General features: G+C 60.9%; 2 protein-coding genes across 3 annotated transcripts; one reads left to right on the top strand and one right to left on the bottom strand.

The window, feature by feature from the left end:
* The first annotated feature begins 1,121 nt into the window (after window positions 1-1,121).
* MAPK8IP1 (mitogen-activated protein kinase 8 interacting protein 1) lies at window positions 1,122-21,611 on the top strand. Of its 2 annotated transcripts, XM_079929690.1 has the most exons (12): window positions 1,122-1,684; window positions 13,323-13,428; window positions 15,410-15,739; window positions 17,287-17,368; window positions 17,671-18,483; window positions 18,650-18,725; window positions 19,287-19,459; window positions 19,677-19,786; window positions 19,889-20,005; window positions 20,100-20,170; window positions 20,290-20,388; window positions 20,750-21,611. In XM_079929690.1, exons 1-12 carry the CDS (start codon window positions 1,224-1,226, stop codon window positions 20,820-20,822), a joined length of 2,511 nt encoding a protein of 836 aa, XP_079785816.1. In that variant the 5' UTR covers window positions 1,122-1,223; the 3' UTR covers window positions 20,823-21,611. The 2 variants fall into 2 exon arrangements, with proteins under 2 accessions (XP_079785816.1, XP_079785815.1); XM_079929689.1 differs by having other exon boundaries at window positions 19,677-20,005.
* On the bottom strand, window positions 21,605-22,505 carry FREY1 (Frey regulator of sperm-oocyte fusion 1). The gene is made up of 3 exons (XM_079929691.1): window positions 22,225-22,505; window positions 21,995-22,068; window positions 21,605-21,798 (listed from the first exon to the last, which is right to left on the bottom strand). Exons 1-3 carry the CDS (start codon window positions 22,332-22,334, stop codon window positions 21,680-21,682), a joined length of 303 nt encoding a protein of 100 aa, XP_079785817.1. The 5' UTR covers window positions 22,335-22,505; the 3' UTR covers window positions 21,605-21,679.
* Between the last annotated feature and the right edge of the window lie 76 nt (window positions 22,506-22,581).

The following is a 22,581-nucleotide window of genomic DNA, read 5'->3' as shown; positions in this document are numbered from 1 at the left end:
GGCCCAGGGGCAGGGAGAAGAGAGGCAGCAAGGCCTTCGGCTCTAAGTATTGAAATGTTCTCAGGGCTGGAGCTCGGGGGTTGCTTACTGTGCGGCAGGTGCCTGCCGCTGCTTTCTGGGTGCTAATCGAAGGGTCGTGCCACTGGGTGGCACAACCAGTGGGCAGTCTAGATTTGCAAATAGGATTCCACAGCTGTGAAGCAGTTTGCTCTGCCCCTTCTTCAGAAGGACAGGACCTCTGTGGTTCTCAGCTGGCCAGACAAGCCAGTGAGGATTGGCCAGAGGCTCTATGACCCACCAAAGCTGGGGGCCTCGCCGTGGCCAGCAGCCCGAGTATCCAGAAGTCCATGCTCCGTGAAAGAGCTCACAGGCTTAGTCCTCTTAGGGGAGAGAAGGCCAGGAGGAACCATGGCCCAAACCTAGCAGGGGCAGAGGTGCTGGGAGGAGCAGGAAAACCACCGGAAGAATCCCAAGAAGTCAACTGTGGGGGCAGGAGGACAGGCCCCAAGTCTGAGAACGTGAGAAGCTGGCTATGGGGCGTCTGGGTGCACAGAGGGGGTGCTCGGCAGGAAATGCAACTGAGCTGCTAAATGAGGAGAGGGAGAAAGCAGAAAGTCCTGACACAGGGAGGAGAAGCTGAGAGTCAGAAGCCAAAAGGAAGGGTTCAATTCACCATCAGAGGTGTTTGGGGCTGAAGGGGGGCTTGAGTCAATCTTTAGTGAGGAGACACTCTGGGGAGAGTTCTTGGGACAGAGGGTCCCCTCAAGGTAAGGGGACAGGGTGGGGTTAGCCCTGGTTCCCAGCTGGAGGTGGGGGGCGTTCCCAGCCTCCAGCGACAACACATTTGTATCACATTTCATCCTCACAACCGTGAGATGGACCATTATTGTTCCCATTTCACAGATGAGAAAAATCAAACCTTAGGACTCTTGTCACTAATGCAAGGCCACGCCACCTATTCACTTGGAGAGCCAGGATGCGATTTCACACCACCTGACTCCAAATCTGTCTGCTCTAGGAGCCAACTCCCAACACCCACTCGCCTTTCTCTGCCTTCCTCCGTGACCCTCATTTCCTGACCCTCATTTCTTCGCCTGCAGCGAGGGGGTCAACTAGGGTCCTAGGGACCAGGGACCCACCATTAGTTATTCGATACCCAGGCGCTAGGCCCACCCCGAGAAGCAGAGTCCGTATGGGCACGGAGGGCTTTGAGGTGGGAGGAAATGGGCAGAGGAGCCGGTGTGGGATTTAGGGCGGGGCTGAGCCAAACCCGGGAACCACGGGGCGGAGACTTCAGCACCTTGGAGAGAGCGCGCGGGGGGGCGGAGCTCGCGGGGCAGGGGGCGGGGCGCACGAGACCCTGGCACGGAACCCAGGGGCGCGCGCGGTGGCGCTCGCGCCAGTCCCGAGAGCGGTGCGCGGTCTGGAACTGCGCCCTGCCCTGCGCAGGTGCGCCCGCCGCTCCCTCCCCAGCCCTTTACCCGCGGCGGCGGCCTCTCGCCGCGCCCCCGCCTCCTTCCCCGCCGCCGCCGCCGCCGCCTCCGCGCCGCGCTCCGCCCGGATGGCCAGGGCTGTGCGGGAGAATGGCGGAGCGAGAGAGCGGCGGCCTGGGCGGGGGGGCCGCGTCCCCGCCTGCCGCCTCCCCGTTCCTGGGGCTGCACATCGCGTCGCCGCCCAATTTCAGGTGAGAAACTCCGGCCGCCGCGACCCGCCCTTCGGTCAGGATTGACCTGCCCGGGCTCCCCCACCCCCGCGCCCCCAGCTCACAGACCCCGGGAACGAGAGGGCGGCGTGGGGATGGAGTCTCCTTCCGAGACAGAGCGCCCAGAGCCCCCCCTCAGCCTCAGGTCCAGACTGATGGCCGCTGCATATCCGTGGTGCGGCTGCCTCCGCCATTCCGTGTCCTAGGCGAGGAGATCGTGAGCTGGAATTGGAGGAGTGGGCGCGGAGGCCGCCTTCTCCCCGACGTTGGGCTGCGGCGAGGCCTGGCGTGTGCGTTGAGATCCCGGAGGAGGCAGGCCGTCTGGGGCTTTGCCTGTGCCCAGTCAGAAGGCTTCTGAATAGAGATGGGAGCAGGCCAGGGTGCCCCGCGGGTCCCAGTTTCCTGGGGCGACCGACAGCCTTGGTGCGGGAAGGAGGGAGTCGTAGGCCCCTCCCCCAATCCTGCCTGGCCAGAGGGGCCCAACTCCCAGGCCTGGCGTGGCCAGGACCCTCCGTGAACTGTGGCAAGCCCTTACCTGGTCAGGTGTGTGCAGGTGCAGAAGAAGGCCCAACACCGAGATCCTAGGCCCGGCTGTGGGAGAGAGGGAGTCTGGTTTGGAGCACCCAGGAGTAGCCAGGGGTATTGGTGGGATGGTTCCTGCTGGGGTAGCTACCCAGGACCCTGATCTGAGCTCCTCCTTCACCTCTCTCCCTGCCCCCATCTGGTGTTAGGCAATTGGGAGGTGGAGTTCAGAGAGTGGCAGAGAGTGTTGTGGGAGAAGGGGTGAACATCTCTCCCTCCTAACCTGGCCCTCCTAACCGGCCGGCTGGAGAGGAGGAAGAGGAGGGTGTCACTGCTCCAGAGCCTCCGAGAAAGAGGACTTGGCATTCCAGCCCATTGTTTCTCCAGCTAATGAGCTGGCGCCTTCCCTTCTCCTGGGGCCCCCACCCCAGCCAGGCCCCAGCTGGGCTCTGGCGCCAGCCCATCTTCAGACCAAGGGGTTGCTGGCTCCCCGGCCCTCAGGTGGGCGGGGACCCCTGGGAATCTCTAATGGCATCATCAGGACTAGAAACCTCCCCCAAGGCCCTGAGCTGAGCTGGAAGAGCCCAGAGGGAGGGGACCAGATGGAGGAGGCCAAGCCTGAAGGCTCCAGGGCCGGGGGGCTTTGGGGTTAGTGCCTCAGAGTAACGGGGCTGAGGTCTGAGACTGACCCCACTGACCTGAAACACCACCTCGACGCAAACGCTGCCTCCCTTCCAGGAGACCCCTCTGTAGTGGGAGAGCACCGAGCTTAGACAGGCCTGGCTTCAAATCCTAGCTCCACCACTTCCTAGCTGTGTGACCTGGGCAGCTTCTTGTCTTTTCTGAATCCCATCTGTTAGGTGAGCTAATTAATATTGATTCCTTAATGTGCGTCAAGCGGGCGCTCAACAAGTGTCAGCCCTCCGCACCAGCGGACGTTTAGATAGCTCATTACGGCTCAAAGCGTGTTCCCTGTGCTGGCTCAGGTCACCCTCACAACCACCCTGGGCATGGGCATGGGCCCGCCCATTTTGTAGATGAGGAGACTGAGGTTCAGGACGGCAGGGTGGCTTGCCCGAGGACCCCAAGGGAGTCAGAGCCAGAGGCTGCACTGGAACCGGGGTCTCCATGTTCATTCCACTCTACCTCCAGGCCCTGCCTCTGGCCCAGAGGACAGCTTGGCCCCCCCTACCGGCTACCCCATCCCCAGGTGACAGTGCTTCCCGTTCCGCCCCAGCCCTGGCAGGCAGGTTACCATGGACGCCTTAGGGAGAGGAGCTGACGAGGCGGGCCAGCCAGGGAGTGTGTCCAGCCCTGAGCCCGGTGGGCGAGAGTGGCAGTACGCCAAGGCTGAGGCGTGGGCCCGCCCTCCAGGACTCCTCGGCCTGGCCGCGTGTGGGAATAATAAGGGCAGTGTCTCCGGCCCCTCAGGGCCCGCCCCGCCGGCTCCCCCTCCCGCCTCTCACAGACCGCTGGTGTAACCCTGGTGGGGACCACTCTCCAGTGGCTCTGGCCTGGGTTTCAATCCTGGCTCAGTCCTCTTAGCCACGTGCCAGGAGTGGGTGCTGAAGGCCTGAGTCTCTGTTTCTCCTCCACAACGCCGACTTTGGCCCCTGCTCAGGGCGGTCCTAAGACTTGGATGAGACAACACATGCTGAGTGTTTCAAGGGCTGTGAAGAGCTGCGTTCACGTAGGGCTGTTCTTATTGTTGTTATTATTGTGCATGTGTGTGTGCGCGTGTGTGTGTGCCCCCAGCACCACTGTCAGCTTCCAGGAGGCAAAAGGAGTCAATACCTAAACTTTGGTTTGCCCAATGCCCAGCACAGAGTAGGTGCCCAATAATGCCTTAGTGGTTTCTTATTTAATTCAAGATAAAATTGGAGAGTTCAGAGGAGAACAGTGCACACTGTCAGAGAAAAACGCTGTAAACGCCGCCGCCGCTTTGGGAGGCCCTCACTTTGCCCAGCTGCCAATCTAAGCACTTTCTGTGCAAGAGCATCTAGTCCTGCCCAGAACCACGTAAACAGAGTGTTATTGTTATCCCCACTTTGCAGATGAAGAAACTGAGGCATGAAGAGGTTAGATAAGTGGCAGAGCTGGGGTTTGAACGCAGTCTGAGTTCAGAGCCACCCTGGAAAGAGAGGGCCTGGAGTAAAAACAACAGAGGAGAGTTTGTGGAGGGGGACACATGGTGTGGATTTGGGAGAGTGGTGAGCGTTTGTTCGTTGATAGTTGGTTTAAATAAACATGTGCTTTTCTTTTTTTTTTTTCCTGATTTTAGAAATACTCCAACCAGTTACTAGTAGTTACCTTTGGCTCTGGTGTCGGGGGAGGGATTTTCACTTACTTCACATACTTCTGTATTCTTTGACTTCTTATTTTTACCATAAGCATAGGTTACTTCTGTAACTTACAAAATAATAAAAGAAAATTGAACATGAAAGTGATACATGTTCATTTTAAGGAAATTCTGGGAGAGAATTTAGAAACTTAGCAACGGATGCCTTGAGCTGGGACGTAGGAGGGGGACAGTGGGACGTAGGAGGGGGACAGTGGGACAGCCCACATGGGAGGCTTGTGGGGAGTAAAGTGAGCAGCTGCCCTGGGTGTGTGGAGGGGGAGCGCGGGTGAGAAGGGCCTTAGAGGTCAGCTCGTCCAGCCCATCCTCCTCCCCTTTTACTTAGAAGGAGACAGAGGGGGTGAGTGGCTTCCCGAGAACACACAGCAAGTTGCCGCAGAGCTGGGGCAGCACCGAGGCCTCAGGACCCCGTGCGGGGCGGTGGTGTTCTTCCACACTGCCTGGGGCTTGAGAGACGAGGGCCCTCCCTACTCATCTCTTCACAAGGTGCTGTGCACTCAGCTGTTCCTTCGTTCATTCAACAAGTACTTGTGGGATTTCCCTGGCCGTCCAGTGGTTAGGACTCCGTGCTCTCACTGCCGAGGGCCTGGGTTCGATCCCTGGTCAGGGAACGAAAATCCCATAAGCCGTGCAGCACAGCCCCCCAAAAAACCTACAAGTGCTTGCACTTTGCCAGTCTCACTGAGACACTCCAGAGCCACTGACAGGGGCTTGGCCCATCGTGCAGACGTGTGGTCAGTGTAGTCAGACAGACAGACAAGGCCTTACCAGATAGGCGGTAGGTGTGCGGGTCAGGGGCCTGGAGGAGCCCTGGGTCAGGGAAGGATCAGCTCCGCCCAGGCCTGGTGGGTGAGTGAGTGTCACTCAAGAGGAGGAAGGGTGAAGAGGGAAGAGAAGAGGGAGGGAGCGGCCCGGGGGGAGGGCTCAAGGCAGGAGCGAGCCAGCAGGGTGTGTGACGCCCGGTCTGGCACAAGCGCGAAGAGAGGGCATGCAGGAACGCGAAGGTCGTGTTGGGACCCTGGCCTGTCCACCTGCAAGCAGGGGCAGCCAGCAGAGGTCCAGGGAATGACGGTATCAGATGGTATCTCGGGGACTTCCCTGGTGGCTCAGTGGTCAAGAATCACCCTGCCAATGCAGGGGACACGGGTTTGAGCCCTGGTCCAGGAAGATCCCACGTGCCACGGAGCAACTAAGCCTGTGCGCCACAACTACTGAGCCTGCGCTCTAGAGCCCGCAAGCCACAACTACTGAGCCCATGCGCCACAACTACTGAAGCCCACGTGCCTAGAGCCCGTGCTCCGCAACAAGAGAAGCCACCGCAATGAGAAGCCCATGCACTGCAATGAAGAGTAGCCCCCGCTCACCGCAACTAGAGAAAGCCCGTGCGTAGCAACAAAGAACCAGTGCAGCCAAAAATAAATTAATTTTAAAAAAAGATGGTATCTCAGCTGCCAGGTAGAGAGTGGACAGGGAGGCTGGGAGACGGCTGGGAGGGTAGATTAACCCACTTCTGAGCGGGGAGGAGAGACAGGAGTCCAGGATGATGCTAGGTCCCGAGGGAGGGGGTGCCTTGCAGGAGATGAGAGGTTTGGCGGGCAGGGTGGTGAAGTCACTCAGGCCTGCTGAATCTGAGCTTGGCGATCACTGGGGGAGCCAACTGGAGGGTTCAAGCAGGCAGTTGGTTTGGGGTCTGGAGCTCAAAGGAGAGGATGGGGCTGGGGCCAAAGACCCTCGAGTCTCCACTTAGAGAGCGCGCGATGGCCTGAAGCCTCAGGGAGAGCGTCTCACCCAGAGAGACAGAGAGAAGGGTGAGGGGGGGGCCAGCCACGCTGTGGGGCGGGGAGGGGGGATGAAGAGCTGCGGCTGCCGGGGCCGCTGCGCCCCAGCCCCTGGGCAGTGCCCGGCCAGCTGCGATGAACCTCCAGTGCAGGGACAGAACGTGGACTCGCCTCACACAGCCGGTGTGGCCAGGGCAGGAATTCAACCCCCCTTCTTGGAGGTCAGAGCCTTACATTTGGTCTCTGGATCCCTGGGGCCCAGTGGATCCCACAGATTGGTTCCCTGGCCCCATCCCCACTCCAGGGGCTCTTGCCCATCCTGGGTGCCACCTCTGGCCCCTGACCCTGCTCAGGAAATCTCTGGGAGCGTCGACCGTGGGCCTTGCCTCATCCGGCACCAGATGCCCTCGTGGAACACCCAGGGCCTGGGTCAGCCAGCACTGCCTCTAATAGGCATTTATTTAGCGCCTACAGGGTACAGGGCCTTGGGTCTCATGCCCTCAGGAAACCCAGCTCTGTGAGGGGCCAGAGCCAGGCCCCGGAGGCGGCTGGTGGGAGGTGTGACCCAGCAAGGGCTAGGAGAGAAGAGCCCCCAGATCCCACCACATCTCACAGCCGTGTTTTGTCGGTGTTTCTTCCTGCGTGTGAAGCAACACGTGGAGCCATAAGGTCACACGTTCCGTCTTCTGCTCATTGTATTCATTGCCATTTTCTACATTAATACGCAGACTTTATTTATTTGGCTGCGTCGGGTCTCAGTTGTGACGCACGGGCTCAGTAGTTGCGGCGCATGGGCTTAGTTGCCCCGCAGCATGTGGGATCTTAGTTCCCCAACCAGGGATCGAACCCGCGTCCCCTGCATTGGAAGGCGGTTTCTTAACCACTGGACCACCAGGGAAGTCCCAGTTCACAGACTTTATAACGTTCATCCCAAAGGAGAGTCATACCCGCTCTGCTGTTTGCCGTTACCAGAGCACACATCCTTGTGTATAAAGGTCTTTCCCTGGGTGGGATTATTTTCTCAGGATAGTTTCCTGAAAGTCGAGTCACCAGATCCCAGGGTTCTTGCTCCATATCAACACCACGGTGTTTAAACAGATGAGACACATGATAACCCCAAGTAAGGGTTTTCTCCTGAGACTTGTTTCTTGGGTTGGTTTCAGTTTTCAGTGAAGATGACCTCAGTGTGGACACAGTTGAGAAGGGAATTCCAGACCAGGGGAACAAACCCGGCCTGGCCCCAAGGTCCACCCAGAGCTGGGGGTGGGATGGAGAGAGGGCTCTGAGGGTGACGCTGGGCCTGGCTCGCCCCCATTCTAGCCAGTGCCACCTTCCCCGAGGCCTCCACATCCCACCCCAGACTCTGATGCAGGTGAGGGGTGGGGACACAGGAAGTTGAGTTGAAAGGGGAACTGACGTAAAGATTTCCAAGGGCGAAATCTAGAAAGACCTGGGGACACCAGTGGTTCATTCATTCAACAATGTTCATTAAGTACCTGTTGTATCAGGCACCACCCATTGTTGGTCAAGAGACACGATCCTGCCCTCAGGGATGGACTGCCTCCAAGGGGAGCCCACCACTGGCTGCAGAGCCCAAAGGTAAAAATTACAGTGACCCAGGACACCAGCAAGAGGGACCCAGCCCATAGCAGGGCTCTTGGCCTGATCAGGGAGGTGAGAGGAGGCTTTGATAAGGGAGCCTAGAGAGTTGGGGGGGGGGGCGGCAATGAACTAGGCCAGAGGGGAAGGGAGGGGCCACAGGTGAGAATTTTGGCCCCTTTTCCTAAGGGTTGGGGGAAGCTGTTAGGATTCTGAGCTGGGGAGGGGTGACAAGACCAGATTTGCATTTCAAATGTTGGTTTTGGTGGCCCCTCGGAGAATGGCCTGTGGGGGAGCCTGAGGGAAGCGGGGAAGCTGCTTAGAGTAGGGCAGCCTGGGCACGTGTCCGAGAGCCCACTGGGCAGCTCTGCTCAGCACTCAGAAGGCAGCAGAGAGACAGGCTGGACCCTTGGACCACAGATGACCCCTGTCATGAGAGGGGCCCGTGGGACACCATGGTCAGGACCCAAGGTCACTCCGCTGGCATCCTTACCTCACTCCAGGAGGAGAGCCAGGAGCAGGAAGACAGGAATGGCCTCTGAGCAACCAGACGCCTGGCTCTGATTGGCCTTGCTCAGCTAAAGCCTCAGCACTTTACCACTTAACCCTCCCTTCGCGTGCACTTCTAACTCCACCTACTACTGGGTTGAAACGGCAGATTAGAAAGAGCTGCTGTAGGTGGAACGAGGCGAACAGGGGATGTGACAGCACGTGGCAAGGGAAAAGGCCATGACATGAACGTCGGAACACCAGAGGCTTGTGTGTTCATTTAAGGGAGCTCGGCTCAGGGAAGGGGAGCCTGAGGATGGCATGTTCAGAGTGCAGTGAGGGGCCAGCTCGGCCAGAGGAAGGGACTGGGGCACCGGAGCAGGAGGCGATGAGGTTAACGCGGAAGAGGGGGCCTGGAATATAAAGATAGACGCCAAAGGTCAGGGAGGTCTCCAGAGACCAAACCCGTGACATCAAGTCACCAAATGCTAATGTGGATGAGACCTCAGGAACCATCTCACCGGAATGGGCAAGCAGGTCTGAGATCAGCAACGGCTGCCTCCGAAGGGCTGGGGTCTCCAGATCTAGAGGTGGCCTCGTGGCGCTCAGGGCTCAGGTCTCCATGGGGAGGGTGGATCAGTGGCTTCAGGAGGGAACCTCCCTCCTTCCTTCCTTCCTTCCTTCCCTCTTCCCTTCCATCTTCCCTTCCATCTTTTCCTTCCTCCCCATAGTTGCCCTTCTTGAGCTTGGAGGGACAAAGGGTCTGTTTAGTTTTGCCTCGATGAAGGGTATCCCAGGGCTTCGGCGGAGAGACCCAGAACACCTGGTGTCTGGAAAAGCAGGAGGAAAGGGCAGGGCTAGGGCTGGGACTGGGGCTGGGGGATGGGAGGCGGGGGGAGTATGACTTGCAAAGGGGACTCCATAATCAGTAAAGCCCCTTGATCCTTGGTTGTGACCTCCTGACAGCACCTTGCAATTCACAAACACTCCACTCAGTTAAATTTACCAGCACCCAGACATGGGGAGGGTTCATTTTATATATGGGGAAATGGCGGACCTATGGCATCTTACGTCTGGGCCTTAGTGCTCCTCATCTGTAAAATGGACAGAATAAAAACCCTCTTCCAAGGCTGGAGTGAGGATGAAGGGAGATTCAGAGCATAAAGAAGGTTGGTGGCCAGGGCACAGCAGCTGCTCAGGAGACGGGGCGGTTGCTTCTCATGAGCGAAAGAATCAGGATCTGATCTCAGGCCTCCTGCCTCTGAGCCTGATATGGCGGCCATTCCACCATCTTGCCTGCTTATGAGAAAAAAATAGGATTAAGGAGCTCCCTTAACCCACCCCACCAGAGCCAGGGATCAAGTGCAGGCTTTTTTTTTTGGTTGTGCCGCGCTTGCATGTGGGATCTTAGTTCCCCAACCAGGGATCGAACCCATGCCCCCTGCAGTGGAAACTCAGAGTCCTAACCGCTGGACCACCAGGGAAGTCCCAAGTGCAGGCTTTTGAGCCCCAGCCCAGTGCTCTTTCCACCACTGCCCTCAGTTAACCTCATTCCTCATCTGATACAGCTGTCCCTGCCTGCCCCCAGACCTGCTGTCCCAGGAAGTGGGAATATCGGGTGATGCTGAGATCAGGTGTGTAGAGATGAGCTGAGAAGCCCCAGCCCAGGTCCAAGCCAGACCCTGCAGGTCTGCCCTGAACACTTTGGTTTGAGAGGAGCCCGTGGGGGCTGAGGTTGTCCTTGACAGACATCTAGCAGACACGCACTGGGTGCCTGGTGTATGCAAGATGACCTCACCAGCTCTGCCCTCCAGACCTCACTGGGAGGGAGGGGACCTTTATTCACCACTGGCTGGGTGCAGGGTGGGGGCAGGGTGTGAGCTCCATCTATCTTTGGAGCCTCCTGAGAGGGGAGGGAGGGCGTCTGATGCAGGCCTCGTCCTGTCTGCTCCCCAGCACTGCCTCGCCTCCACGCAGAGTGTGATGCCAATCACGAGCAAGGGGAATGACAGGGGACCAGTGAGTGCTGCCCGGAGGGCTGTAAGGCACTGACACGGGGCCAGGAGGGCTTCCTGGAGGAGCAGGCTTAACTGAGCCTTCTACCAACAAGCACAGGTTGAGAGCCTGCCGTGGGCTCCATCCAAGCGCTGGGTTAGACCCTGGGGAGGCGGGCGCCAGAGGCAGGCAGTCGCGCAGGGAGCTGCAGGTCTTGATGCAAGGCCAAGGAGTCGGCCACTAGCAGGGCATCTTGGAGGGTTTTGAGTCGGGGGCGAAAGGGCGGCATTTCGGACAGCTCCTCCTGATAGTGGCGGGTGGGGTGGGACGGTGCTGGCATGGGGAAACTGAGGCAGGCAGGCCAGTGCGGGGGTCTGGGACTGCAGAGGCAGGAGCTAGACCAGGCTGGTCAGTGAGGACGAGGAGATGCAGATGTGTGCAGAGGTCACTGGCAGAGCAGGGGGCGTCTGAGGGCACCTCTGGGTTAGACACCCAGTGGTCCTGCAGTTGCCTGGTGCTGACTGAGTCCCAGGAGTGACTTCTCTGTGACTGGCCAGGCAGCCAGTGTGTATATTAACCATTTGCTTAGTGCCCACCACTGGGTTCTCATCCCAGGGCCAGAGATGCCACCCTGTGCTGCTCTGGCTTCTGGGCTGGGCTGTCCTCCCCGCCCTACCCCTACTTCCACACCACACCCTCCCCCAGCCCTGGGAACCTACCACCCTCGGGCTCCAGGTCAGGAGAGGCCTTAAAGAGCACAGTGTCCATCCAGCTCCCCCGCCCCCCGCTGTTTCTCCAGGGACCTTCCAGCTTCTGCTTACGCCACCCCGCAGTGCCAGGAGGCTCATTAGCTCCCCAGCTGCCCTTCCTGCCCTGCTGTGAGATATCCACATATGATCTGGCCTTAGCCCTGGCTGTAGCGCCTCTGGTGCCCACGGGCACTTCCTGGATGGGTACTGAGGGATGGAGCCCTGGGGAGGGGCACCCAGGTGGGCAATAGAGGCAGCCCAGACCCACCCCAGGCAGCACTGTGTGAAGGCTGCCTGGGCCCACAGAAACCTCTCTGATGAGGTATGGGGGTGAGCGAATAGCTGTGCGGATGGAGCGTCCATTTGTGGAGGATTTTGGAAGCCCCTCCATCTTGCTACCAGGAGCCCTAATTGTGGTGCTGGCCCTTTAAAGCAGATCAGGGGCTGGCTTTTGCGGGGAAACATCCCAGATTTCTGCTGTCTGCTTACAAGCCTGGGCCAGGGAGGGGGGCCATCCCAGCCCCCGACAGGGGCATTGGAAGGGCAGGTGGAGCCGTGGCATCGATTGCAGTAACCTGATCCCGCGGCGGGAGGCTGACGGCAGCGGCAGCGCGAAGGGCCAGGGGAGGAAGCTGCCTGCAGCCGAGGGTTGGCTGGGAAGAGCTGGGACCGGGGCCGGGTCGGCAGCCGCTGCCTCTTCTCCCAGCCCATCTATTTTTAATGAGCTCCCCAGGCTTCTGCAGCGGGCTGGACTCAGAAAGGCAGACCCAGGCGGTGGAGGCCCGAGGCCCCAGCCCTGTCCGGAGCCCTGGCACCTCCACCCTTCTGGGCATGAGAGGGCGGCCCCGGGGCCCCGCAGCCCCCCAGCCGGGCTGGGCTCTCCATGCAGCTGGTGCTGAAGATGGATTCCAGCCCAGACAATGACAGCTGGTTGGAGGATCAGTGGGAGAGCTGGTAGGGGTGTGGGGACCGGTGTGGGGGAGGGGAAGTACTGGGGCAGCTCCGTGGAGCTCCGGGTCTGCGTTTGGTCTGGTTGAGGTGAGAGGCAGAGGGTGTGGCCTCCTAGGATCCCCCTGGGGCTGAGTCCACCACCTCTCCTGGGTGACCTTGGACTAGTGGGTCTCCATTCTCTATGCCTCCGTCTCTTGGTCTTACTGAAGAAAAGACTCAGAATTCTCCCCAACTTCATTAGCAGAATTCTCCCAATGTCCCACCCACACCAAACCGGGCGGGGTCCCCGGGGCAGGGGCTGAGCAGGTGAGGGGACCAGCAGGCACCTCAGGGGCTGGCACAGTCCTGCAGTCTGGGGTTGGGGCCCAGGGTTGGCCTGGGGGGAGAGGGTTCTAACACAGCCAGTTAGCGTTCCCTCGCTGAAGTGCTTTGATCTGCTTCCTGCGTTCAGGACACATCCCCCTGTCCCTGCCCCCAGCTGGGCGGCCTCCTGTTCGGGGCCCACATGCCAGGCAAGAGGATTTTGTGTTCGAATTGATGAGACCAAGGACACAGAACAGGGGCATGGTCTCTCCTAGAAGAGGCTGAAACTAGACTGACACCAGACTCCCCTGCACTTGCTCCCAGGGCTTACGAGGCGTGGGACTTCCTGGGCTGGGGACATGGAGCTCTCCTCGGAGACTGGGGTGGGGCCTCTGCCAGCACCTTGGGGGTTTTGTCACTGCCGTGCACAGGGAGCCCCCCTCCAGGCATCCCTTGGAGTCTCTTCTCAACTCTCTGCCTCTTCCATGGGTGAACTGGCCTTGGCACCTGCCTTGACCCTGGGAGTCATTTCTCTGGCAGAGCCAAGGCTCTGATCAGCTGGGCCTTCTAGGCATGGCCTCCTGATTGGCAGCAGGGTGGACAACTCCCAGCTGGGAAGAGCTGGGGTAACCTGGAGCCTCCCCTTCCACTGCCACCCTAGGAGGCCTGCCCTTTGACATGAGCCCCAAACTCCTGCCCTGCCTGTTCAGTACCCCTTGCACTGGCACAGGTAGACCCCAGGTCCCATCCTCTGGGGGTTGTGATCTGCCTTCGAGGGGCTGCCCCTTGGAAGAGGTACTAGGGAGGCATCAGGGGGCCTCGGCCCGCTGGCAGCAATCCCCTGAGTGGTAACTTTGGCTTCTTGTCCCCACCAGGCTCACCCATGACATCAGCCTGGAGGAGTTTGAGGATGAAGACCTCTCCGAGATCACCGATGAGTGCGGCATCAGCCTGCAGTGCAAAGACACCCTGTCCTTACGGGTAAGGGTGGGCTCCCTGAGTGGAGTGGCAGGATGGGTAGGGACAGGACTGAAGGTGTCCCCGTATCTAGAGGGGCTTTCAGGGTCTGTGTGGCACCCTCATTAAATGCAATAACATGCAGGAAACATCCAGTACAATGCTTGGCACATCTTGAGTGCTCAGATTCTTAATTTATTATTTATTTATTTATTTTGCCAGGGGCTAAGGCAGGAGATAGCTCCTTCGACTGCCCACAAGAAGGGAGAGAGCAGGAAGTCTTGAGGCCTAGGACAGCAGCAGTTAGGGCCAGAATTAAGGGAAGCCTCAGGACTACCCTAAATCCTTTCCAAAGCTGCCTTGGCAGAGGTCCTGAGGCAGAGCAGGGTGGAGTCTGGTGGAATCTGCAGTGCTTTGGGGCAGGAAAAAAGAGCCAGGGCACTCCCTTGGATACCATTGCACCAAACACACCACACAGCCTCGAAGACCCTCTCTGGCCCACCGTCCTAAAGGTCCCTCTAGAAGGTTAATCCAGCATTGCTGCTGCTTTGGGCCCCATGGCTTTGTCATAGGACAGATGGCTCTCTCGGCTCCCAAAGTTCTGACTCCTGCCAGGAGGTCCCCGGCATCCGGAGAGACTGAGTCAGATAAGGATCCCCCTATGTCTTTTTTCTTTTTTTAATTGGAGTATGATTGCTTTACAGTGTTGTGTTAGTTTCTGCTGTGAAATGAAGTGAATCGGCTATATGTATGCCTATATCCCCTCCCGCTTGGGCCTCCCTCCCACCCCCCCCCCCCCAGGAAGAAGGGGCTGCTAGCCAGGAGACGGAAGGCAAGTGCGGAGCTAGGTTGCAGAGCCCAGAGCTTCTCTCAGCCCCCGGAGGGTGGGTAGCCGAAGTAGACATGGTGTTGGGAGAATGGTTAGCAAAGGAGAGCTGCCGTGTGAGCTGGGATGGGGTGCCTCTGTGTTGATCTCCTTTTGCCCCCAGAGATTCTGTAAGTTCTGCCAGGCAAGAGGAAACCAAGGGGTGGGGCTAACCCTCCACTACCCTGTACTCCAACCCGCCACCCTCTGGCCAGGCCAGGAAGCGCTGGAGGCAGAGGCCACTGATTCTGGACTAACATAGCTTCTCGACTCCCACTTGCACAAGCAGAGCCTTGGAGAGGGTGGTCCTTGCAACGAGCAGGACCCTGAGGCAGTACTAGCTCGGGGCGTACCCTGTGGGGCCTTAGACAAGCTCCAGGGGGCCATCAAGTACTCTTGCCAGTGAGTCCTCACCTCTCAGGGAAGCGGGGAGACAGTTAACTGGTGGGGGAATTGGAGAGTCAGAGGATCTGTCCAAGGTGCCAGGGAGTTAATGGTAGAGCTGGAACTAGAACGGGGCTCTGAACGGGGTTCTCAAAGTTAGGCTGGCCTGAGAGAAGGCAGGTTGGAGGGGCCTCAGCCTGAGGACCGAGGAAGGTGGGGATGCAACTGCCTCGTCCAGGTGCCTGCCACTTGCTCCTCCCCCTCAGCATCCCTCTTCCAGTCGCGCTCAGGTCCTCCTGTCTGCACTGAGGCCCTCCTGGCTGAGACTGTTTCCTCAGTTTTCCTCCCTGCCCCCTTCAAAACCCCGTCCCCATCCCTTGTGGGGCCCGAACTCCTCGGCGACCCTCCGTCCCCATGGCAACAGCGGTGACCTCACTCTGGGCTCGGCTTACTACCCGGGTGAGGTCACTGGCCGTTGCCAAGGGAACGGGAGGGTGCAAAGAGTCGGGAAGGGGGGACCGTGGGGAGGGGAGAAGTGCGGACTGCAAAAGGCGTCGCCTGACGTGGGGAGGAGGCGGCCTCGCGCATTCTCGAAGGCGCGGGAGGGCACGGTCCTCTCGCGGGGCTCCTGCTCCGTTCCCTCTGTCCCCCTCTTTGCGGCCGCGGAATGGACTCGCCCGCGTGGGGGGCGGTGCGCGGCGGCTTTGGCCCTGCCCCTTCCCCGCCCCCTGACGCCCCTCTGTCCGCGCCGAGCAGCCCCCACGCGCCGGGCTGCTGTCTGGGGGCAGCGGCGGCGGCGGCGGCGGCGGCGGCGGTGGCGGCGGGGGGAGCCGGCTGCAGGCCGAGATGCTGCAGATGGACCTGATCGACGCGGCGGGGGACACTCCTGGCGCTGAGGACGACGAAGAGGAGGACGAGGAGGAGCGTGCGGCGCGGCGGCCGGTAGCGGGCCCGCCTGAGGCGGAGCCCCACCAGGAGACGGCGCCCCGCGGCCAGGGTCAGGGCCAGGGCCCGGGCAGCGGGGATACGTACCGGCCCAAGCGGCCCACCACGCTCAACCTCTTCCCGCAGGTGCCGCGGTCTCAGGTGAGGAGCCAGCGGCTTGGGGGCGGGGCTTAGGGGGCGGTGCCCCGGGGCAGGGCCCCGGGAGGTCTTCGGGGCGCCGGCCGTCTCAGGGTTCAGGCCCGGACGGGCCGGGGAGCAGGAGGGGATGCGGAAGAGTCACTTGCCAGTCCGGAGGAGGGAGAAGTCTCGGGCCTGCTGACACCTTCCGTAGCTTCCCACGGGGGAGGTCCCTGGGGAGGTGGTCGCTGAGGGCAAGTAGAGTCTGTCCTAAGGGAGAGGGGCCGAGCGGGGCTGGCTGGCTTTGAAGCCTTGAGAGGAGAGGCTGAAGGAATGAAAGGGCTGAGAGGGGCAGTGGAAGGATGCGGGTGAAGAGAGAAGTAGGGAAGTAAGAGAACAGGGCTTTGAGGGCGTGCAAGGGTATGGGGTTCCCGGTGAAGGTGGGTCAGAAGCGGGGCCTGAAGAAAAAGGCATGTGAAGTGGTCAGTTTGGGGGAAAGTCATGGGAAATTGTGAAGAGCTGGGGATGGTTTGAAATGTGGGCAGCTGGGGATTCCCAGACGGCAGGGAAGAGAAATGGGAGGTGGAGCTGCTTGGCTGGGTTGGGGGCCTAGGGCCCCTGGACTGGGTGGCTGGATGCCAAGGAGGGTTGAATAGGGTTGGGGAGAGCCGGCCGGGCCCATTGTCTTCCAGGCCCAGTCTGGAGAGGTACAGAGGAGTGGCTCAGGGAGCTGGGCCTGCTGGTGGAGGGTGCAGGGGCTGCAGGGAAAGGATTGGTCCCTTTCCCAGGATCCTCTCGGGTGGGTTTTGGCAGCCAGACTCATGCATGCGAGAGCCTGTGAGGGTGTCCTCAGGGGAGGGGGCTAAGTTGTGTGCAGGGGACCTTGTATGTAGGCATCGTGGAGAGGGGTCCCAGGGGGCTGAGAATGTGGGGTGGGTGGCCCCGAGATCCAGGAAGGAGGCCTCTGACAACTACGTCTGTCACTCCTCTGTCACGTGCTCTTGGGGGGGGTGGGGAAACCATGTTCTGGATTCGTCGTTTGTATGATTCATCCCAGTCCCCCAAGCCAGGGGAGCTGCTGGGGAGCGCCTTCCTCCTGGCTCTCCTAGAATGTCCCTGCCCCTTCCCTAGGCCATAGGTTCCTGAGCTCCAGGGGAGTTGGGCTGGAAGTGGGCATCTTCCTTGTAAACCCTGCGTGTCTGAGACTGGCGGTCTGGCTCTGTCCCTGGATGGCTCTTGCTTCTCCCCGCCCCTCCCCCCACTCACCACCATTCACATTGGCCATCACCACCTTTGTTGAGGCTGATGAGAGCATCCCCCTGAGGGTTGGCCAGCTTCCCTGAGCCAAGGGGGTGGTCTGTCTCGCACCAATAGCCCTGGCTGGGAGGGCTGTGACTTGCCACCCCTTCTGCCTGCTCCAGAGGGTTGGGGGTGAGGCCCTTGGCAAGTATTAAGGGGTGGGGGGAGCAGCAAATGGCCTAGGGATGGCCTGATGGGGGCAGGGCCAGGGCCTCCCTGTGCCGGGCACTGTTGAGCGCTGCTGTCACAAGGGCCTTTTGTTCCCTGCACAGGACACACTGAATAATAATTCCCTGGGCAAGAAGCACAGTTGGCAGGATCGGGTGTCGAGATCATCCTCACCACTGAAGACAGGTAAGTCGTGACCGTTTCCCTTACCTGGACCTCCACGTGCCCTCAGTCCCCACTGCAGAGAGCAAACCAGCAGTCTCCAGCCTGCTGGGTAGAGGTGAACTGCCGGTCCCACAGGTCTGAGCAGGCCCAGCCGCTGTCGGCTGTGGCTGGCGTGAGAGGACTGGCCTCAGAGCCTGCCGTAGGCCTACTGCCCCAGAGGCTCTATCTTGGTGTCTGTGTCCACATGCCGAGTGGAGGGAGCAGGTAGCCTCGGAGTCAGGGGCGAGGCACCTGCCTTCAGCACTGCCCTGCCTGCTCTCCAGGGGAGCAGACGCCTCCACATGAGCACATCTGCCTGAGCGATGAGCTGCCGCCCCCAAGCAGCCCCGCCCCCACCAAGGACCGAGGCACCTCCACCGACAGCCCTTGCCGCCGAAGCGCTGCCACCCAGATGGCACCTCCCGGCGGCCCCCCTGCTGCTCCACCGGCTGGCCGGGGCCATTCGCATCGAGACCGCATCCACTACCAGGCGGACGTGCGGCTGGAGGCCACCGAGGAGATCTACCTGACACCAGTGCAGAGGCCCCCAGACCCTGCAGAGCCCAACTCCGCCTTCCTGCCGCCAGCTGAGAGCCGGATGTCGGTCAGCTCCGACCCAGACCCTGCCGCTTACCCGGCAACTGCAGGGCGGCCACACCCCTCCATCAGTGAGGAGGACGAGGGCTTCGACTGCTTGTCGTCCCCGGAGCGGGCCGAGCTGCCAGGTGGAGGGTGGCGGGGGAGCCTGGGCGAGCCGCCGCCGCCTCCACGGGCCTCGTTGAGCTCGGACACCAGCGCCCTGTCCTACGACTCGGTCAAGTATACGCTGGTGGTGGATGAGCACGCACAGCTGGAGCTGGTGAGCCTGCGGCCGTGCTTCGGCGACTACAGCGACGAGAGCGACTCGGCCACCGTCTACGACAACTGCGCCTCTGCCTCCTCCCCCTACGAGTCGGCCATTGGGGAGGAGTACGAGGAGGCCCCCCGGCCTCGGCCCCCTGCCTGCCTCTCTGAGGACTCCACGCCCGATGAACCCGACGTCCACTTCTCCAAGAAGTTCCTGAACGTCTTCATGAGTGGCCGCTCTCGCTCCTCCAGTAAGTCGGCAGCAGGGAGCCGTGTGGGGACCGGGGTGAGGGTGTCCCCGGGAGGTGGCCTCAGGTCCATCTGGTTCAATGCGTTAGGACCGAGCGCTCTACCTGCCCCGCGAGCCTCAGCCGGAGCTGGGACCACCCTTTCCTAGCCCGCCCCCCTCATCTACAGGTGCGGAGTCCTTCGGGCTCTTCTCCTGCGTCATCAACGGGGAGGAGCAGGAACAGAGCCATCGGGCCGTATTCCGGTAAGAGCCCCAGGGCCGGGCTGGCCAGGCAGCAGCTGGGGCCAAACCCTCCCTGCCTCTGCCGTCACCCCCTGGCCTAGACCCAGCCCCACCACTCAGCCCCAGGTGGACAGTGTCCACCCTCTAGGAACTCGGAGTTCAGGGACGGAGTGGATGATTTCGGAGCAATGTGTTGTGCTGCCCAGAGCCCAGGACTGAGCCCTAATCTGGCCGGGGCAGGGGCCCAGGAGGGTGCCCAACAGAGACACCTGACCACACACAAAACCCACTACCCCTCACCCTCCTCCATGTGGAAATACTCGCTTCCTGTGACCTCTCACAGTTTACCAGTGGCCCTGGTCACTTGCTTCCTGGGCTGCAAGTTCCTCCATGGCAGATGCATGTCTGATTGACCTTGGTCTCACCCCCCCACCCCCAGGGAGTGACAGGCACATGGGACACTGTGCAAACGTTTATTGAACCAGCGATGCCGACACAACCCCCCGACCTCAGGGTGGGGAGTAGATGGCTGGCTGGAGGGGCCTGGGTGGTGAATTCCTCACAGGCCCTTGTTGGGGACAGGTTTGTGCCTCGACATGAAGACGAACTTGAGCTGGAAGTGGATGACCCTCTGCTGGTGGAGTTGCAGGCTGAGGACTACTGGTATGAGGCCTACAACATGCGCACGGGTGCCCGGGGCATCTTTCCTGCCTACTACGCCATCGAGGTCACCAAGGAGCCTGAACATATGGCAGGTAGTGTTCCCTCCCCCCACCTGGTGCCACTGGGTCCCCATTTTTTGCCGGGCGGACCTGTGCTTCAGATCTCAACCACCCAGGGAGGGGGCCGGGCAGTGGTGACTTCAGGTCCATTTCATAATCGAGAAAAGTGAGGCCCAGCCAAGTCGGGGCAGCCCTGGGTGGTGCATCCTCTGCTGGGTCTGCCACTCCTCACTCCACGCTTGCTTTCCAGCCCTGACCAAAAACAGCGACTGGGTGGACCAGTTCCGGGTGAAGTTCCTGGGCTCAGTCCAGGTTCCCTATCACAAGGGCAATGATGTCCTTTGTGCCGCTATGCAAAAGGTACCTGCTCCACTGGGAAGGGTGCCCACCCCCGGCCCGGTCCCCATCCTCTCCTGGGGAGAGGGCCACCCAGCACCTCATGTTCCCATCCCTCACCCACAGATTGCCACCACCCGCCGGCTCACCGTGCACTTTAACCCGCCCTCCAGCTGCGTCCTAGAGATCAGCGTGCGGGGCGTGAAGATAGGCGTCAAGGCTGACGACTCCCAGGAGGCCAAGGTGACTGCCCCGGCCTGGCCCCGCTCTCCCGTCAGACCTCCAACCTGTGCCCCTGCAGGCTGATGACCACCCTCTTCTCTCCTCCCTCTTGTAGGGGAATAAATGTAGCCACTTTTTCCAGTTAAAAAACATCTCTTTCTGCGGATACCATCCAAAGAACAACAAGTAAGAACACGACGGGGAAGAGGTCAAGGCGCGGGTGGTGGTTCAGGGCGTGGGTCCACGTGTGTGCCTGAGGGTTCTGAGCCCCCGTCCCGCCCAGACAGACTGCTGTCCTCCCACAGGTATTTTGGGTTCATCACCAAGCACCCTGCCGACCACCGGTTCGCCTGCCATGTCTTTGTGTCTGAAGAATCCACCAAAGCCCTGGCAGAATCCGTGGGGTACGTGTGTGTGTGTCCTGCCAAGCACCCAGCCCTGTAGCCAGCCCCGGTCTCAGGCCCCGAACACGTTCCTCATGCTTGGCAGCATCCCTCAGGCCTCCCCGGCACTCGGCATGGCGTCCTTGGGTCACAGAGGCCTGGAGAGAGGGCTGGGTGGTCTTGAGGTCCGAACTTCTGGTTGCTGGGCCCTTTCTTCAGTTGAAATCTCACTCAGGAAACACTGTGTGCAAAGAACAGAGCTGAGCAGCTCTGGCTGGGGGAGGCGCAGCCCCATCCGGGTACCCCGAGGCTCCAGTGTGAAAACCCTGGGTCGAGATCCTGTTCCTCCCCAGTCATTCTGGTGTGTCTGCCTGCCTCCTAGGAGAGCGTTCCAGCAGTTCTACAAGCAGTTCGTGGAGTACACCTGCCCCACAGAAGACATCTACCTGGAGTAGCAGCGCTGCCTCGCCCTCTGCATCCCCTGGGCCCTGGGGCCAGCGCCAGGACGGCTGGCTGCTGACAGGACATGGCACTGCTTGAGGAGGGGCACCTGCCACTACCAGAGGACGGGGAAGCGGGGGGGCTGTTGGCCGAGGGTGGGGGAGGGTGGGGGTTATGGGGAGAGGCAAATGCAGTTTATCGTAATATATGGGATCAGCTTCATCTATGGAGGACGGAGCGGGCTGCCCAGGGATTGGGAGGGAGTGGGGCTGGGGGGTGGTGTTAAGCCTCTGGCCAGGAAGGGTGCCCATCCTCGGAGCGGAGGGTTCTGTCTCATCTTGGGCCTCCCTCACTTTCCCTGCCAGGGCCTCCGGGCCTCTACAAAGCTCACGCCACCTGTGAGTGCCCACCCCACCCCCGCCCCCAGCTCCCGGAGGGCCCTGAGCTCAGGCTGAGCCCAGCCACCTCCCGAGGGCTTTGCAGCAAGGAAAACAGCAGCAGGCAGGGGTGCAGTCCCTGTCCCCAGCCCTGTCACTTGTGTGGCCTCTGGGTGGCTCCTACCATCACCGGCATGCCAGCCCCTGGCAGGGGTGCGGCCTCACAGGGAGGGAGAGCGCCGCAGGGGGCCCCGCCTCAGCAGGAAAAGGCGGCTTCCGCCCCGGCCTGGGCCCGCCAGGCCCCTTGGCTGCTTCGGCGGTAGCCCCATCTCAGTCCTGTATGCTGGCCACAACTATTAAAGTGCCATTTCCTGTTGGGACCGCAGTGGGTCTCATCTGCTTGTCTACTTGGACCCCCTCCCTTGCCCGGTTCCTTTCCATCCCGGGAAAGCCCAAGCCGTTGCTGCACAGAATAGCTTTATGAGAGGTTCCTGTCACAGGTGCGCGTCATAATACTCGGCCACGTCCGGCCCGGCCCGCTTGCGCTGCTGGGCCCGGGAGAGAAGGGGTCGAGGCCGTCGTGGCCATGGGTGCTTGGGTCGCACCCCATAGTCTAAGGAGAGAGAAGAGGGTATGAGTGGGAGGGAGAATCTGTTCTGCGTCCACTGAAGACGTCCCCAGGCAGATGCCGTTTGGGACGAGAAGGCCCTCAGGCTGGACCTGGGCGCCCTCTCCTAGGGCATCTCTCCCCCACCAGGTAGGGCTGGGGGCAGAGGAGGGGAAGGGGTAGGGGAAGGAGGAGATACTACCGTCCACCAGGCCAGAAAGTGGCTCCAAGAGTTCCAGGGGGGCTGAAAATTCCTCAGGAACAGATCGCTGGGGCCTGCGGGAGTTGTGGGGTGCTCAGCCCAGGCCCCAAAGGGAAACCACCGCCTCCCAGCAGAGGGGGAAACGGGCCAGGGTGGGGCCGCACTGCAGAGTCCCCACCTTCCAGGCCCCTGGCCCTGTTGAGCCCTGACCCCGTGTCCCCAGGAGTTACCTTAGCGCCTCGGGGCAGAGGAGCGCAGCCGCCAGGATGAGGCTGAGGAGGTGGCGGCTCAGCGCGGCCCTGGGGCACAGAGCCCCCAGCATGGCGAGAACGAGAACCATCTTCGACTTGGGTCCCTGCTCCAGGCTTCTGCCCGCCCCTCCCCCGGCAGGACAGAACCTGCTGCCAACTCCCAGGGCCACCTCACAAAGGGCGCGCGTTCCGGGGCTCCGCGTCAGCACCAGCGCCGGGGCCAGGCTGGAAACCTCCACGCTGAGGTTGGTGGTTTGATTTTACTGAGGCTATGGACCCGCAGGGGCCACACCACACCGTGTTGCTGCCATCACTGGTTACGGGCACAGGTCTCAG

This window comes from Stenella coeruleoalba (genome assembly GCF_951394435.1).
Source record: "Stenella coeruleoalba genome assembly, chromosome: 8".
Lineage (NCBI taxonomy): Eukaryota > Metazoa > Chordata > Mammalia > Artiodactyla > Delphinidae > Stenella > Stenella coeruleoalba.
This window is presented reverse-complemented; position numbering and strand designations above follow the sequence as displayed.